The 18,653-nt window shown below is 45.4% G+C and overlaps 1 protein-coding gene across 1 annotated transcript; it reads right to left on the bottom strand.

Annotated features, from left to right (window-relative positions):
- Positions 1 to 1,207: 1,207 nt before the first annotated feature.
- LOC148687206 (vomeronasal type-2 receptor 26-like) lies at positions 1,208 to 14,746 on the bottom strand. Its single transcript, XM_088662556.1, has 7 exons — positions 14,665 to 14,746; positions 12,802 to 13,081; positions 10,834 to 11,125; positions 5,933 to 6,715; positions 4,950 to 5,184; positions 3,578 to 3,700; positions 1,208 to 2,067 (listed from the first exon to the last, which is right to left on the bottom strand). The coding sequence occupies exons 1-7, from the start codon at positions 14,744 to 14,746 to the stop codon at positions 1,208 to 1,210; spliced, it is 2,655 nt and encodes an 884-aa protein (XP_088518682.1).
- Positions 14,747 to 18,653: the final 3,907 nt, after the last annotated feature.

Below are 18,653 nucleotides of genomic sequence, written 5' to 3' on the forward strand. Positions count from 1 at the left end.
TCTGCGTTGCGGAAACGACAGGTCCTCCTCTCGTGGTTCTCCCCGCAGCTTGCACAGTTCCCTCCTTCTCGTCGAGGCTGCTGTGGTGTGTGTGCTGCTTGAGTGCGCCGCTGTACTCGGTGTACTTCCTCCCTGTCAGATTCGGATTCGTCGGTGAGGTCTTCGTGGTAGACCCTCGGTTGGGATGGCGGGGCCGGTCGTGCCTCTTGCGTTGACCTCTCGGCGGCTTCGGTTGCCAGGGCTTCCTCCAGAGCAATCTGGAACGTGAGGTCTTTTTTGGCGTAGAGGCGTCGTTGCAACATCTCGTCCCTCAGGCCACCGACGAGGCGGTCACGAAGCATGTTCTCCAACTCTGAGAAGTTGCATAGCCGGGCGGCTTGGCGGAGGGAGGTCACAAACCCAGTTATGGTTTCCCCCGGGGCTTGCCGCTTTGCGTAGAAGGCATTTCGGCAAGCTACCACCGAGGGCTGTGGTGAGAAGTGCTCCTTCAGCCGTTCCATTATTGTTTTGTAAGAGACGGTAGCGACATCTCTAGGTGCAAGGAGAGCCCGGGCGATTTCAAACGTCTCCTCTCCACAGACGCTGAAGAATGTCGCCCTCTTCATGGCATCGTTGGTGACTTCTTTCGCTTGCAGGAGGAAGTTGAAACGGGCGGCGTACCCTTCCCAGTCTCCTGATGCTGGTTTGAATGGCGAGAAGCTGCTGTCGGTTGCCATTCTGGGTTCCTTGGGTCCTGGAGCTGAAGCCTGGATGCACGGTGCGATGCAGCGGTGCAGCAGGTGGCGGTGCTGCGGTGCAGTGCGTGGTGGCGGTCAGCTCAGCAGGATCCCATCCTCGTCGCCAGTGAAATGTACTCGGAGTCGAGAGTGAATTTCATGCTCTTTATTCAGCTCATAGTCATCAAGGAGAAGAGGAGAAGAAGAATGGCTCTTTTCCCAAAACCATCTGCTTATATACATTATTTACACAATGGGCCTTGCGTGATTGGCTACTTCAGGGCTACACCTGTGGGCCAATTATATTGTGGATTGACTTCTGCCTGCAGCCTGATTGGCTGCTCCTACAGGCCAATCAGGTAGCAGATTCACTTCTGCCAGCCGCCTGATTGGCTGCTCCAGCAGGCCAATCAGGTTGCGGATTCACTTCCACCTGGAGTTGGATTGGGTAGCTCCTGCTGTTTCTGAATCCTATTGTTCTAGGATTCAGCTCAGTACATAACAATAATGTAGCACTTTGGGATGAAGATACAGCCCAGAAGCCCAGCACTGGAGGCCAAGATGGAGAAGACCTGCACAGCTACCATGTACTTCCCCTTGGTGCTCTGGTAGGTGGGCACAAAGGACACCCAAACACTGCAGAAGACCAGCATGCTGAAGGTGATCAGCTTGGCTTCATTGAAAGCTCCAGGCAGATTCCTGGCTAGGAAAGCCACCGTGAAGCAGATGGCAGCCAGGAAGCCCATGTAGCTGAGGGAACCATAAAACATGGCCACAGACCCTTCGTTGCATTGCAGGATGATCTCTCCAGGTTGGGAGTGCATGTCGGATTCTGGGAACGGGGGAGACAGTCCCAGCCATAGGGTGCAGATGACAACTTGGAGACTGGAACAGGAAATGACAGTAGAGTTGGCCAAACTTTTCCCCAGCAATTTTCTCATGCTGTTTCCTGGCTTTGAGGCCAGGAAAGCCAACACCACCATGATGGTTTTGGCCAAGACAGAAGAAACAGCAACGGAGAATATGATGCTGAAGGCCATTTGTCGGAGAAGGCAGGTCCCTTTCCTTGGCTGGCCGATGAAGAGAAAAGAGGACAAAAAGGAGAGCAGAAGGGAGATGAGGAGGATGTAGGAGAGATCCCTGTTGTTGGCTTTGACTATTGGAGTTTCTTTGTATTTAAGGAAGATTCCTAACACAATGGCTGCGGTTAAGGAAAAGAAGAGCGCAAAGGAAATCAGGTGTCTTCCCAAAGATTCTTCATAGGAGAGGAAGGTTGGGACTTTGGGGACACATCGAGTTCGGTCCTTGTTTGGATGCTGATATTCTGGACATTTGGTGCATTTATTGGCATCTGCATAGAGGAAAAGAGACTTTGTGAGATGTGTCAGAGCCTCTTCCAGTTAAAGTAGACCGGGGAAGAGCAACCTCCAGCCCATGGGTGGAACGTGGCCCACTTGGACTCTCCATTTGGCCTGCAAATCCAATTTTGGAAAGTGGCCCTCATGTACATCAGGGTAGGGCTTGAAAGGAACTATTGGGAGCTCACAGTTTCTATTCCTGGGTGGCAGCATGCATTGCTGTAGAAGGGGAAGCCACTTCTCCTTTCCACTGCTGTTCTTTCAGTCCTCAAAAACCAAAGGTACAAGCCGCAGTGTGTGGCAGTTAGAAAGCCCCTTGTAAACACCACTGTGCTGCATTTTGGGCACCCAAATATCAGGCGTTAGTGGAACAGTGCTGGGCTGCTTGCAAATAATTTTCAAAAAAAGCCTACACTGCACTCTGAAATGCAATTGGGGCTTTAAAGCATGGGAATTACCTGACATTTTTATTGCACCAGGTGATTGACAGGTTGTGAGCAGCACCCAGCTGCTAAAGTTCTGGGGAAATTAAGATCTGGCCCACCAGTAAGAAAAGGTTCTAGACACCTGGGTCAGTTTGATCATTGGAATGACTTCAAAGAAGTGTGACTAGCCCAAGGTCACCCAGCAGCTGCATGTGGAAGAGCGGAGATGCGAACCCAGTTCCCCAGATTAGGAGTCTACCGCTCTTAACCACTACACCACACTGGCTCTCTAGAAGAACAAAAGAAAAGTGATGAGCCATTAGGAAAACCAAGGACAAAGGGCTCTGTGGCTGAGGGCAAATGGGTGTGCATCTTCCTCCAGCTCCTAGATAGTTTGAAGACAAAGCCAGAGTTTGAAGACACTTTAGAGTTTGGGCCACAATTCCCATCATCCCTGACTACTGATCCCACTAGCTAGGAATGATGGGAGTTGTAGTCCTAATTTTGGGAAACACTGCCTTAAACTGATAGAGGCCACAGTGAAATAGCTGGGCCCTCTCATTGGCCCTAGTACTGACTGGGCCCCAGAGCAGAACAATATCTCCCCTGAAATCACTGTCTGGAAGATGCCCCATTTTAAAAGGCCACAGGTTTGGTGAAACCAATACACCCTGACTTATCTTTTCCACTTTCTCTCAACCCACTTAGATAGCCCAGCAACATCAGATTCAAATATGTGTACTATCTGCAATACTGCTGGTAGAAGTAAAAAATCATGGAATAAAAAGCTGTAGAGTGGATCATTAAATCCAGATTCATTCTACATGCTGGAGTGAGCGAGCAAATAACGGCTTCTTCTCCTGGTGCCAGAAGGACCATGCTGTTGGCAACAGATTAGCCCTCCTTGGGAAGGCCATTCCATTCATAGGATGTGATAACAAAAAAGCTACCCCATGCCCAGCAAGATGGTGGTGGGAGCTGTAAGCTAGACTCCAATTACAAATGTCTTGTTTGGGCTGGCTCAACTTTTTGCTTCATCCTCGCAGAAAAGGCCCTTTCCTCTGACGTCCTCTCCTACCTTCCTGAGTGGAGATGGTCCCTTCTGAGCAGGGAGCACAATCGTAGCAGCACGGTGGCTTCCCTTCCTGCACCTTCTTGGCATATCCAGGGTGACAGCTCTCTGTGCATCTTGAACACGGCATAAAGAGAAGAAGGAGCATCGAGGAGAAAGTGCTAGGAGCATTTGTGTCTCTGAAATCAGGTTACAGCTTTTGAGAAGAGCACAGTGGGATATATACTTCCAAAGGTTCAACATCTCAGTGTTTGGATTGTGCCTTCAGCCCCACTCTCCTGCTCCTGTGAGCTGTTCTACGGCTTGTATTGACCCTTCAGGGTAGCTTTGGGGGATATGTCACCGGTAGGGTTGCCGCCTTTGTTCTGAAAATACAGAATGGTGCGGGGCAGGGCGGTTGGGCAGTTTTTTTCTTTTCATCTGGTGCTGAATGACTTTAAAGCAATCCATTACAATCTATTGCAGCCCGAATGAATGAATTGATTTATTTCGGTCACCGACCAAAAAAACAAGTCCCAACTGTAATATTCAACAAACTATGTCTTGGTGCTGGAGGAGACTCTTGAGAGTCCCATGGACTGCAAGAAGATCAAACCTATCCATTCTGAAGGAACTCAGCCCTGAGTGCTCACTGGAAGGACAGATCGTGAAGCTGAGGCTCCAATACTTTGGCCACCTCATGAGAAGAGAAGAATCCTTGGAAAAGACCCTGATGTTGGGAAAGATTGAGGGCACTAGGAGAAGGGGACGAGATGGTTGGACAGTGTTCTCGAAGCTACGAACATGAGTTTGACCAAACTGCGGGAGGCAGTGCAAGACAGGAGTGCCTGGCGTGCTATGGTCCATGGGGTCACGAAGAGTCGGACACGACTAAACGACTAAGCAACAACAATGTCTTGGTTAATTAAATGACACAATAATTTTGCCTACCTTGTTAAAGCCGAAGGGCCATGCAATTGCTTTTGGGTTAATAATAATAATAATAATAATAATAATAATAATAATAATTTTATTATTTGTACCCTGCCCATCTGTCTGGGTTTCCCCAGCCACTCTGGGTGGCTTCCAACAAAGATTAAAAATACATTAAAATGTCACACATTATAAGCTTCCCTGAACAGAAACAAAGAAGAAAGCTGATCCAGCTATAGTCTATGTGGCAAACAGGAACCGCACCACTTCTAGATGTACAAAATCCTCAACAAAATTAGAAGATTGAGATTCCAAATGATCTCATTATACAAAGCATTCTTTTGAGTGGTTCCAAAGGAGTAAAAACATACTAAAGTATTAAGAAGACTTGCAAAGGGTGATGGTGAACTTTAGATCTGAATACCTTTTCAGATAATAGATGCCGTAGGGAAAAGCATAATTTCTCCTACCTTCTTAAACAGCTTGGGCCACACAATTGCTTCTGGTTTAATGGTGAACTTCAGATTTGAGGACTTCTGTCTCTTTATGCTTCCAATTTTCACTCTAGCACAGGAGTTATTGGGAAACAGCACCCAATTCACAGTATCGAAGTCAACGGCCACTGCCCCATTCTCATCCAAGTATTGTTCAGCATCTGAAGTATTTGAAGAGAGCTGCACTTCTTTCAAGAAAGGATGAAGCTAATATGACAGGGAAAACGCCAACATTTAGTGATTATTTTTATGTATTCCTGCAAAATGCCCTGGGGTCATGCTCACGTGTTAAAGAGTGCCTTATAAATTTGTAGCAATAAATAAAATGCTATGCATGACTCTGGATGCAGGAAAGGGTTCAGTGGGGAGAGCATCTGCTCTGCATGCAGAAGATGTTAGGTTCAATCCCTAGTGGCATCTTTGAGTAGTGCTGGGAAAGATTCTCTAGGTAGAACAATGATACAACTCATAGAATCATAGAATCATAGAGTTGGAAGAGACCACAAGGGCCATCCAGTCCAACCCCCTGCCGAGCAGGAAACACCATCAAAGCATTCTTGACAGATGGCTGTCAAGCCTCTGCTTAAAGACCTCCAAAGAAGGAGACTCCACCACACTCCTTGGTAGCAAATTCCATTGCCGAACAGCTCTTACTGTCAGGAAGTTCTTCCTAATGTTTAGGTGGAATCTTCTTTCTTGTACAGTAGTTTGAATCCATTGCTCCGTGTCCGCTTCTCTGGAGCAGCAGAAAACAACCTTTCTCCCTCCTCTATATGACATCCTTTTATATATTTGAACATGGCTATCATATCACCCCTTAACCTTCTCTTCTCCAGGCTAAACATACCCAGCTCCCTAAGTCATTCCTCGGTGTAATGCAGATTATTGAATTGCTATCATGTTGATTCTAGACATGGGACAATGAATTATAGTTCTCAAAAAGAAAATGGTGTACCTGCCATGGCCGTAGCCTTGGAAGTTCAACAACGTCTCCTCCACCCACCATCCACCTCTGCTTGGATCCAGATGTATATGCTATTTTTAAGGCCTGAGCCACAGCTTGAACACTATAGTAATTAATGTAGCTATCTTGTGACAGGATTCTTTCAATCTCCTCCAGGGGCGGCATCTCCAGACTCTCCCTCTCCCTGCATCTTTTCCAATCCCTCACGGACAATACATGCTTTGAATATGAACAATCGAATCCTTTCCACCAAGTGGGAGAATACACTGGCTTATAGTAGTCATATTTTGTCCTTTTTTTGGTCTTCATTACAAAGGACAAAGAACCATGGGCATACTGGAAGGCTTCAGTCTCATATGACAATATTTTATTTGGAAGCGCTGTTGTTATCCAGATTTTCCCTCCAGCTTGTATCCTTTCAAGGAAGGACTGTACCTCCATGATTATAAAAAGTCCATCTTGAAAGTCTGCATAGTAAACAAAGACATTGACTTGTCTCCACATGGCAGGTGCTTCGTGGGGTATCCACAGCCAAGTTTGGAGTTGTACTTTTTTTAAGAAGGCAACACAAATCTCGTTGCTGGTCATCAGAGGTGCCAAGGTGCTCAGGAACATTTCTCCATTGTCATTGTCTGGAGCAAAGAGGCCAACCCATGTCCATTTGAAATGCAGGAGGAGTTGGACCATCCCCTGGTACTGAGTTTCTTCATTGGGGGCCATTCGATAGACAAAAGGGGACTGGAATTTATCCTTAAGAACAAAGCCATAACTGAGCTGGTGTGGAAAGGTAAACAGACTGAGGTTTTGTTTCTTAGGACAAAGCTTTGATACTTCTTTGTGAAAGATGATGACAAATTTAATTAAGGTAAAACTCAAATATTATTTAAATAAAAACAATTTCTCTACACCTTAACTGCGATAGTCTCTAAGCATCTTAGAAAGACGGACCAGAAAGTATTACCCTGCTGAGAACCTGAGGGCCCTGCTCCTGTCTATCCACCTGGCAGGTTCTGCATAGCTGCCAAGTCTCCCCTTTTCCCCGGGAAAACCCCTTTTTTCTTACCTTTTCCCGGTGGTCCCCTGTATCACTTCGTCTCCCGTATTTCTCCATTATTTTCTCCTGCTGACGGCCATTTTTTTCTTTCCGATTTTCCCTTCTATGGGCACAAAAAATGGCCGCCGCCAGCTTCAAAAGTCGCATCTACGCATGCCCGGAAGTGCATAGACGTGACTTCCGGTGTTGGCGGCGGCCATTTTGGTGCCCATAGATGGGCAAAGCGACACCGGAAGTTGCGTCGGCACACTTCCTGACATGCGTACAAGTGACTTTTGAAGCCGGCGGCGGCCATTTTGGGTGCCCATAGAAGGGCAAAGCAATACCGGAAGTTACATCGACGCAACTTCTGGTGTAAAATGGCTGCCAGTCCCGGATTCTGCAGTCCGGAACTTGGAAGGTAAGGGTTCTGACAGGCTTCAAAAGGACTTCTGCTGCTGCACAGCAAGAGCCCCTGAGCTTAAGGTGAGGAAACAAGATGGGAGACGGCTTGAACGCAAGTGGAGGAAAGACCCGAATGAATGCAGCCGAACACTGGTAAGGGCTCACTATCGAGCCTACCTAGTGGGGCAAGTCATGGTCGTTCAGGGGCGGGGCCAAGGATCGGGAGGGGAGGGGCCACAAAGTGGGAATGTGGGCAGGGCTACAGGGCCAGCAGGCCCAACAACACAGCGTTTTACCTCCACGGCGCAGGGGCTCTGGCTCGCCTTCAGCCAGAAGTTGAGCTGCCACTTTTTTCGGCGGGTGTGTGTGTGCGCGTGTGCAGAGAGCGCGAGAGCAGCTGGCTGCCCCAGCGGCTGCGGTGACCTGCTGATAAAGCTGTCGCCGTCACCGGTCAGGAAGAGGCGCCTCATCCTCTCCTCCTCGCCCGTGCTTGAAGTGTCGCTGCTGCTACTCGCCGTGCTGCTCAGGCTCACCACCATGGCTGGGGCAGCCGCTGCCGCCATCATGCGCTCTTCTCCAGAGGAGCAGGAGGAGGAGGAGGAGGAGGAGGGTGTGGCAACATCCGCACAAGTCCAGTCCCTCGGAATTCTCCCATCTGTGGTTCCCTCACAGCCACAAGCCCGTGTGTGTGTGCTTGCGCACGCACAAATCCATCCCGACCCTGCTGCTGTACAAAGCGTGAGGGCCACACAATGTTGCCTCACGCGCCAATCAACGGCATCCTGGGGATCCGGCGCGCCTTTGCAAGGAGCAGCAGCAGCAGCCTGCCCGCCTGTCTCAGGCACCTTCTTCTAGCGAAGGGGTCACGTGCCCCTTGAGGGAGATGCGGGAGAAAAAGGGCAAGAATTTCTCCGGCGTTTGCAGAGCACCACGGCTCTGCACAACTCGAATGGAGGCAGAGGGCGAGGCAAGGCACGGCCGCAGTCACGACGGCTCCGAGGCGTTGTTGCAGAGCCGCGTGATTTTCACTTTATATATATACGCTGGGTACGCCCATGGTTCCAGTCCTACTTGGATGCTTGTTCCCAGAAGGTGTTGCTTGGGGAATACTTTTCAGCCCTGTGGAACTTTCAATGTGGGGTTCCCCAGGCTCAAGCTTATCCCCCAGGTTGTTTAACATCTATAGGAAACGGCTGGGTGGGGTTATCTGGAGGTTCAGAGTATGTTGTCAGCAGTATGCTGATGTCATTCAGCTCTGTTTCTCCTTTACATCTGCAGGTGAGGCAGTGGAAGTGCTGGGCCAGTGTTTTGCCTCAGTAATGGACTGGATGAAAGCCAACAAACTGAAACTCAATCCATATAATTCTGAGGCACTGTTAGTGGGTGGGAGATTTCCTACTCTTTATGGGGTTACACTTCCTCTGAAGGAGCAGGTTTGTAGTTTGGGGATCCTCCTGGATCCTTTGCTGTTGCTCGAGGCTCAGGTGGCCTCAGTGGCCCGGAGTGCCTTCCATCAGCTTTGGTTGGTGGCCCAGCTATGCCCCTATCTGGACAGGGATAGCCTAACTATTGTTGTCTATGCTTTGGTAACCTCAAGGTCAAATTACTGCAATGTGTTATACATAGGGCTGCCTTTGAAGACGGTTTGGAAACTTATTTAGTGCAGAATTCAGTGGCCAGGTTGCAAATACATTTGTAGCATTTTTGTCTTTATGCTCCATACCTTTGCTGGTCAAAAAAATCTCAAATTCTGCTGAACAGAATTCCGCACCTTGGTCAGTAAAGAAACACATTTCTCAAATACCTTACTCTTCCTTGAGAACATATATACAAAAGTAAATCTGGAGAATTGATCCATGAAATCTATGAAATGCTTTGCTCCTCCTCTAGACACTGGAAGAGGACCCACAACATCTCCTTCTTCTTTGGCAATCACTCGTAGCCAAGTAAGATTGTCTTCCAGAAACATGGTTTTAGCAGTGAGTCCATAAGTGACTGTAGATGCCAATTCTAGATCCACATGTCTTTCCACAGTGGGGACATAGGTTTCCAGGCAGGGGTTGATCACAGTGAGGGTTTGCCAAGCGTGCCTTCCTTTTAGCTCATTTCTCTCTTTCTTCCCTAGTTTGAGTGTCTTCAAAGTCCATGACACCTTTGGTAAATGTGTTCAAACAAACAAACCCCTGTGTTGCAAACACTGCCGTGAATCAAAACCAGAGCAACACGCAACCAAATGTGAACATGCAATATATAATATCAACTCTTTATGATGTCTAAACAGAACATAGAACTTTACATATATGAACAATGTAAACATCTCTTAGAGGATTCTCTTCACAACATAAACAATAAAGCGGAAATCTATTAAGTCTCTGAAAGTCTCTACTGCTTATAAATTGAAGCAATATAGCAGGAGGTCATCCAATAAAAAAGAAGCTGAAGGGTTTGTTTTGTAATGTTCCAATGCTGCCGAAGTAGTCAACAACTGTCATGGTGTACAGTGTTTATGGCTATCATCCACTGTTTTGTAAGAACTTGTTCAGCACAGCAATAGGAAGTAGAGGTTTTTCACAAACCCCTCTATAATGTGAATGAACATACACTGTGGAACAGCGCTCATAAACTCATGTTAGTCGCCACCTTGCGGAAGCTCTGCCCAACACAGTTTCTTGTAAAACACTATCGATGACCTGGTCTCTCTGTGCAAATGAATATACTCCAAAGCTGTCCATACCTCTTTGGCAGACCACTTACCCCTAATGTTCACCAACTGCTGATCAAACACAGCCAAGTTAATTAACACTCTGGCCTTTTCATCAGCATTTCATCAGCAAATGAGATGACATTGCCAAACTTGCTATTTTATGAGATAAGCCTCTAATTTTCTTGCTGAGTATTGCGCCTAAGAAAAATGACCTATTTGATGTTATTGTTGTTGCTTAAGTCCACATATAGTATGAAATTGATTAAGTCCCCGGCTTACATGTGTTTGCAGAAAAATGAAAGGGGTGGTATAACATAACAGCAATTATAAGTTACAAAAGTTATATAATTTTGTTAAGCAGACAGAAAAATGAATGACATAGTTTTCCATGGAACATCAACTGCAGGAGAATGAAAACATAGCTGCAGGTGACAAATACAAGGCAACATGAAAAATGTATATCTGTTGAATTCAAAGGTTATGACACCCATGTGAATATATACAATATCTCTCCAGGATTTGAGGCAAGAGCTGTTCTCAATGTAACCTTGATATTTTGCGATGTTTACTTTCTCCTATGTACACCATACATGCACTGCTAAGTTTCCCTCGCTGTCAGCCCATTTCATGGGTCAAAAGCACAATAAAATCGGGGAAGGGCCACAGCTCCATGGCAATCCTAGGCATAATTTGCTTTTTTACGAGGTGGCAAATGTTGTTGGGTGTGCTTGACATGATCCCAGTTCTTACCTGTGGGATCTTGTAGGTGCCCGACATGCTTGCAATGTGTGTGGAGATGTCGGATTCACCGCCTTCAAGAATGGCTAGAAGGTTTTTCTGTCTCCCACAGCTGTAGTTGGGAATGTTGATTTTCCCACCAGCAAGGAGGTCTGTCAGGGCATCAGAAGTCGTTCTTCCATCAAAATAGGTATCATAGATGCTGTAGCCCAGAGTGGTGTTAGGTAAGAGTTTGGGGTTATGATTGATCTCCTGAATGGCAAGTGAGAAAGAAAGAAAGTGCCAGTTCCTTCCAACGATCCATCTGTCAAATAAAATGCATCACATAGTCATCCCTGAACCAGTGAAAATGAAAGTCACATTTTCCGTCATATACATCAAAGCAAATATGAAATGAGACCAGTAAGTATGGTGAAGTCGTAGGTCTATCAGTACCCATGGCTGCAGGACTTTTTTTTTTTCAAAGGAGGAGGATGGAGGGAAAATCAGAAATCAGCCCTTTTTTGTTTACCACCAGGATCCGTGGTTAGCAGCTGCCACTGTATCAAATGACATGAGTCAGCAGTGTGATGCAGCAGCTAAAAAAGCCAATGCAATTCTGGGCTGCATCAATAGGAGTATAGCATCTAGATCAAGGGAAATAATAGTACCACTGTATTCTGCTCTGGTCAGACCTCACCTGGAGTACTGTGTCCAGTTCTGGGCACCACAGTTCAAGAAGGATACAGACAAGCTGGAATGTGTCCAGAAGAGGGCAACCAAAATGGTCAAGGCCTGGAAATGATGCCTTATGAGGAATGGGTTAGGGAGCTGGGTATGTTTAGCCTGGAGAAGAGAAGGTTAAAGGGTGATATGACAGCCATGTTCAAATATATAAAAGGATGTCATATAGAGGAGGGAGAAATGTTGTTTTCTGCTGCTCCAGAGAAACGGACACAGAGCAATAGATTCAAACGACAAGAAAGAAGATTCCACCTAAACATTAGGAAGAATGTCCTGACAGTAAGAGCTGTTTGGCAGTGGAATTTGCTGCCAAGGAGTGTGGTGGAGTCTCCTTCTTTGGAGGTCTTTAAGCAGAGGCTTGACAGGCATATGTCAAGAATGCTTTGATGGTGTTTCCTGCTTGGCAGGGGGTTGGACTGGATGGCCCTTGTGGTCTCTTCCAACTCTATGATTCTATGATTCTAAATGTCTCTCTAGGCATTGTGTATCTCACAAAAATTGTTTATCAAGTAATGGTTTGCTTGTTTGTAATGGGCGTATGAGAAGAGCAGCCCTTAATGCAGCCAAGGAGCACTAGATAAAAAGTTCTCTGATTCATACTCCCTGAACTGCACTTCCTTAAGTATAGTAGTCATTTACATTTTGCAATTGTGTGTATTTTCTCGTGCCGAGGGGAGAAAGAAATGAGCTGCTCCCCCTTGAAAATGGTTCTCTCCACTTGCCATCTAATTTTCATGCCTAGGAACATGGTCTGAGCATTCAACTTTCCCCAATGAATGAATGTTATTTTGGTTACTGCAGAAAAGCTACAACTCAAGCACACCTCACAACATTTGCTACCCTACAGAAAACAAGTTATGCTTTGTAGAGCCTCACTCAATTTATTACTAAATTTTTTTAAAAATTGAAACACGTAAAAGACATACATAAATCTTTCAATCACTCAATGAATGAATGAATGAATGAGGGCATTCTTGCTTTGACCTTCCAAGAATACACAACCTAGCTTCAGTCATCTTCATATCACAGGTTTGCAAGAAAAGAAAGTATTTGTTGCTTTCGTTTAAAACTACACTCCAGATTTTTCAGTTGTATTTGATCCCACTGAATGAGATACTGCCTCAATCATGATGCCCACGAGAAAAAGGGAACAAAGAAAAAAAAAAGCCCAAAATAAGGGATAGCAATTTACCAGGAGTACCAGAAAACAGAGGCCAGGGAGTTGGTAGGAAGCCGAATCAATACATCACTACTTACGACTCAAGATGGCTTAAGGGGGTTCTGGAAAAGGTGAAGGGATATTGACCTCCAATGAATCTTGGAGATATGACTCCACTTATGAGGTGGTCTCCTGGCCTATAAAAATTCAGTGCGCCGTTTTGATCCCAAATCAGATTCAGTGGGCATTTTGCCCTCTGCTGAATCCCGCAAATTGCAAGAAGCAGCAAGAGAAGGATTGTTGCCATTCTGGGTCTGCCTGCTACACTTCCCTTGTGATTGTTCTTCCCAGCTCCATGAGCAGTTAATTGGGAGGCATCTGTTTCACACCAGAAGGTGCCAAGTTCAGCCTCTGCTCACTGTTCCAGGTAGGGCTGAGGAGCTGCTGCCTGCCAGTGTTGAGCTAGAAGGCTGCTTCCTATTAAGCGTCACACAGACTTCTCTCCCCAACCTCTTCACCTGCCAGACGCCCTGGTCCCAGTGACTCTGTGTCATGCAACATATTTTATACATTGAACTTTTCTGGCACAATGGAATAAATAAACCCCTGGCACCCTTGAGTGTGTTGTTTACCGTAATGTTCCCAAAGGCAATATTTGAATGATGTGTGAGGGCATCCCTCAGACTCAGGAAAAAATAAGAGTAGATCACTGTGGTTCTGATAATTGTAAGAGGGGAAAAGATTTCCTCTGAGATCTTACGAGAGCAGGTGCCAAGCAGGAGCAAAACATGTTTACAGTGGTACCTTGTTTCTCAAACTTAATCCGTTCCAGAGGTCCATTCCAAAACCAATGCGTTCCAAAAACCAAGGCACGTTTTCCCATAGAGAGTAATGCAAAACAGATTAAATCCATTCCAAACTCTTAAAAACAACCCCTAAAACAGCAATTTAACATGGATTTTACTGTCTAACAAGAGTTACAAGACCATTGATCCATAAAACGAAAGCAATAAACAATGTACTGCAGTCACACAATCAATCAATTGGTAGCTGAACTGGGTTCCACACAGTCACAAAAACAAAAAAAAAGCAAGCTGCCACAACAGTCAGACCTCAGCGTAACACTCAAAACGGAAGTGTGGCACTCAAAACGGAAGCATAACACTCAAAACAGAGCACGTTCGGCTTCCAGAAAAAAGTTTCAAACCAGAACACTTATTTCCGGGTTTGCAGTGTTTGGCTTCCAAGTGGTTTGAGAACCAAGGTACCACTGTACTCCCTTGGAGGCTAGAGATTTCTAAGTGGATGGTCATCTGTCATGGATGCTTTAGTCAAGGTTCCTACATTGCAGAGGGTTGGACTAGATGACCCTCGGGGTCCTTTCCAACTCCACAATTCTATGATTCTGAAGTACTCCTTGCAGCAGCGTAGGCAATGGAAGGTGTCCCATAGGAAGCTAGTAAGCAAAGAGGACCTGATTTCTAGAGAACTCTCACCACATGTAATTCAGAGCTAAAGCTCAGCATTCTGCCTAGTCCATATTCAGATAAGGAATTCATGTCTAGCACCAGAACACGAGTTTATATCGCTGTCACACCAAATTCAGCTCCTAGTCACCCTCGTTGTTTATTCAGCAAAGCATCCTAATTTAGGGATAGGGTGCTTTTTTGTCTTTTAGGAAAATGTTATTTATTTGGTGATACTCCAGTCATCCTCCCAATTTATCTTTTAATTCCTCATATGATTTAATCTTAACTTTATTGTTTTCCTCCAATAGCATATCACCATATGTTAGCCAATATCTGTCCATATTTAATTTTTTGACAGCATACACTTCCTGTGGGGATAACCACCAAGGGGTCTTTCACTCGAACCAATCCTTATATATTTCCCAAACTTTGTAGAGTGGTCTTTTTATCACATGATTTAATAAATTCCTGTGTACTTCCACCTTCTCATACCAGAGGAATGCCATCCGTAAATATTGTCAAACCCTTCCAGGTCTAGTAAGTCAGAGTTCTTCAGCTTCAACCAATCACCCATCCATGTTATGCATGCCACCTCGTAGTAGATCTTAAAATCAGGTGGCAAGGAGCCTCTCCTCTCTTTATTTTGTCTGTTAATAATTTAAATTCTATTCTGGGCTTCTTTCTTTGCCACAGAAACCTGGAAATTTCCCTTTGCCACTCTCTAAATTTGCTTTGCCCCGTTATAATTGGGATTGTTTGAAAAAGAAAGAGTCCTTCCCCAAAAAGAAAGTTTTAGTCAGTTCCATACCTCCAGCTTTGATTTTACCTCCTTCCAAGTTACTTCTGCAACAAAATCGTTTTCTTTCATCTTTTTCACTTCAACCTCTATATTACTTGAAGAGCTACTAGGGAATCCTGAGCTAAAACTAACCTCCCTCACTCCCTTTCGCCTTGCTGTAAACCCTTCTACCCTGTGGGCTTGATAGTAATGAGGTTTTCCTTCCAGCACACGCGGCCAGGTATCATTTGCACCTTTTGGACTATTTATGAGACTTTCCCTTTTTGCCCACAGTAAAGGGGTTCACTCTCCCTGAACTTCCCCCACTGCAAAAGATTCCCTCTCCACTGAGGCAACTCTGTGACACTTTAGGTTTGTCCTCCTACTCAGCCCCCTCAGTGAGACTCAAAGGCACAAACTACCCATTCCTCTCTTGTAGGAAGTTTTGTCCTTTGCGGTGTCTCCACCTAAACAAGTGCTGATACCTTGCTGGAAAAGAATACAGACGACTCTTGGCACTTGTTTAGTCGTTTAGTCGTGTCCGACTCTTCGTGACCCCATGACTTGGCACTTAAACGATGAATATTTATTTGCTTCTAGTCATAACGAATACTTTATGGTTTAATGTGTACAAGCTTGGTTTTTGTTATTTCACCTTTGTCAAACATTCAATGTATATATCTTTTCCAACCTTTACCTAAACCTATCCTAACTATAAAACCTTCTTCTTCTTTTTATTAACCACCCACGCTCCCGTTCCCCAGAACCCTCTACTGACTGACAAACGGCTGCTCCTGCCTTTTAAACACGAGAATTCCTCCCCTAATAGAATGTTCAGCCAGCCAGCCTGGGGTGTGGGTTAACTCTTGACAGGCCAGGTAACACACACACACAAAATCACAGAAAGTGTTAACCCATTACAACTTCATAGGTGTCTTTGAATTTGTATTTTTCGTGGATAGCCAAATACCCAGGTACTTCATCTTTTTTGTCACCTCTATTCCTGTTTCCCTCTGAAGTTGTCCTGACTATTCTTCCTTTACGTTTTTCACCATCATTTTTGTTTTGTTCTTATTTAATTTAAGCCCTGCACCCTTCCATAGTCCTCGATGGTATTTAAACGCTTCCTCTATTGACAAATGTGGTTCTTGTAATGTTAATACAATGTCGTCTGTGAATGCTTTGACCTTGCATTCTTTTATACCCAACTTTATACCAACAATGTTTTCCGAATTCCTTATCTTTTTCCTTATCCTTTGAAGTAATACTTCAAGTTTTTATTAAATTTGTACCGGTACAACATCCTTCATCAAAAGATCATAGGGCAGTTCACTACACAAAAATACAAAATGAGAATACGCAATACATAATACAACAAACACAAAAACAAACCTATCCATTCTTAAGGAAATCAGCCCTGAGTACTCACTGGAAGGACAGATCGTGAAGCTGAGACTCCAATACTTTGGCCACCTCATGAGAAGAGAAGAATCCTTGGAAAAGACCTTGATGTTGGGAAAGATGGAGGGCACTAGGAGAAGGGGACGACAGAGGACGAGATGGTTGGACAGTGTTCCCGAAGCTACGAACATGAGTTTGACCAAACTGCAGGAGGCAGTGGGAGACAGGAGTGCCTGGCGTGCTATGGTCCATGGGGTCACGAAGAGTCAGACACAACTAAACGACTAAACAACAACCCTCCTCCAATAAAAACATTTAAAAAGTCAAATGCCTGGTTGAAGAGAAACATTTTTACCTGACACCAAAAGATATGTAAGGAAGGTGCAAGGTCTGCCTCCCTGGGGAAAGCATTCCACAAAAAGGGGGCCATTGCAGAAAAGACCAGTTGCCACCCTCTGGATCTCTTCGTAAGGGCAGCGCCTGCAAGTTCCCAGCAATTTCACCCAAACCTATATATGGTATGTATGCTCCTGCTTGCACCTCGTCCCAGTAATCCTATACACTCCTATGCAATAGATAATGAAATGAAATGCTGATTGGGAACTTTATTGATCCTCCAAAAATACCATTTCTTTTCGGGGGTTCAAATTGTTGATAATTGGCAATGTTGGGATTCTGGTGAACACAGAGTTAAAACACTCTGGAGGCGTTCTGATTCTCTGGGTGTCTCCCCACAAATGATACGTGCAATTTCCCTTGTCCTGAGTTCAGTTTTGGTTATGAGTCTGAGAGTCCGAGTATGAGTTTCTGCCGGAGAGGAGTGTGTAGGAGAGAGTGCTAGAGATAAGAGCTGCAAACATGCAGCTAGCTTCTGTTGGTTTTGCTGTTTCTTTTATGCTTCTGTAATAAAGTTGAGTTAGATTAGAAGCAACGGAGTTGATTCTGTTTTATTGAAGACACAGACTGCCATCGTTCCAGCTGCGCTGTAACTCTGCTGGGTCCAAACAAGAAGAAGCTTTGCAGAGCGAGCTGGAGAGCGTGCTGGGCAGCCATTGAAGATTGGCTGCATGGGTCTAAGGATTTACGACCCACTAATGAACTTTACAATACTACATTTATCACAACAGGCAACTTTGGGACTGTTCCACATATAGCCCATGAAATTTCAGCAATCAAGAATTTGAACCCTTAGCAGAAAAACTGATGAATATCTCCCCGGCAAGAGGGGGGGGGGATCATTTCTGCTATGAATGTATTTAATCTGCAAAGAGAACACAGTTCAAGCCAATTGAGCTTTTCAACGATCTGCACAATCAATGCCCCACAACACAAGCTCTCTCAATATGTTACACACAACTCCACCTCCCATCACTTCTCATCCTTGGCCATAGTGGCTGATGGGAACTAGATACAGTTGATTCAGATTGCTGCTTAATATTTGTCATTTGATCTGGCAAGAAACATGTTTCACTTCCTTGCTGCAGAATTGAACCAAAGATTTATTCATCTTTGAGACATGATGGTTATGTGTTGCATACTTGGGCTATTGGTCTCCTGGCCCCTTGCTGGAGGAAAAGGATCAGCTTTTTAGTTTACATCAATTGCCCAGACTGAGGAGCCAGGTCACGGTCAACAGCTTTAAAGGATCAGAAAGCAGAGAACTGCGCTAAAAATGCAAGAGCAGGCAAATCTGTCTGATTCACTGGACGTTCCAATTTAGTTGACCAGCGAACAATCAGTTTGGGTTAACAGCCATTGAGGGATGGTCAACTAGGAATTGCTTGGAGAAAGGAGAAGTGGAAATCATTGTCTGGACTCGGGATTAACTTAATTGTACAGAAACTGACCATAGTCACCTCTGTGTTTATCTGGTTCCTCTAACAGATATGGGACCCAGGTGGCACTGTGGGTTAAACCACAGAGTCTAGGGCTTGCTGATCAGAAGGTCGGCAGTTCGAATCCCTGCAACGGGGTGAGCTCCCGTTGCTCGGTCCCAGCTCCTGCCCACCTAGCAGTTCGAAAGCACATCAAAGTGCAAGTAGATAAATAGGGACCGCTCCGGCGGGAAGGTAAATGGCGTTTCCGTGCGCTGCTCTGGTTCGCCAGAAGCAGCTTTGTCATGCTGGCCACATGACCTGGAAGCTGTATGCCGGCTCCCTCGGCCAATAATGCGAGATGAGCGCTGCAACCCCAGAGTCGGTCATGACTGGACCTGATGGTCAGGGGGCCCTTTACCTAACGGATATAAAATCCCCCTAAATGAAACACTTTAAAGGAAGGAAGCAGAGAATGAAACATGAAG

This window comes from Zootoca vivipara, chromosome 2, assembly GCF_965207765.1.
Source record: "Zootoca vivipara chromosome 2, rZooViv2.hap1.1, whole genome shotgun sequence".
Classification (NCBI taxonomy): domain Eukaryota; kingdom Metazoa; phylum Chordata; class Lepidosauria; order Squamata; family Lacertidae; genus Zootoca; species Zootoca vivipara.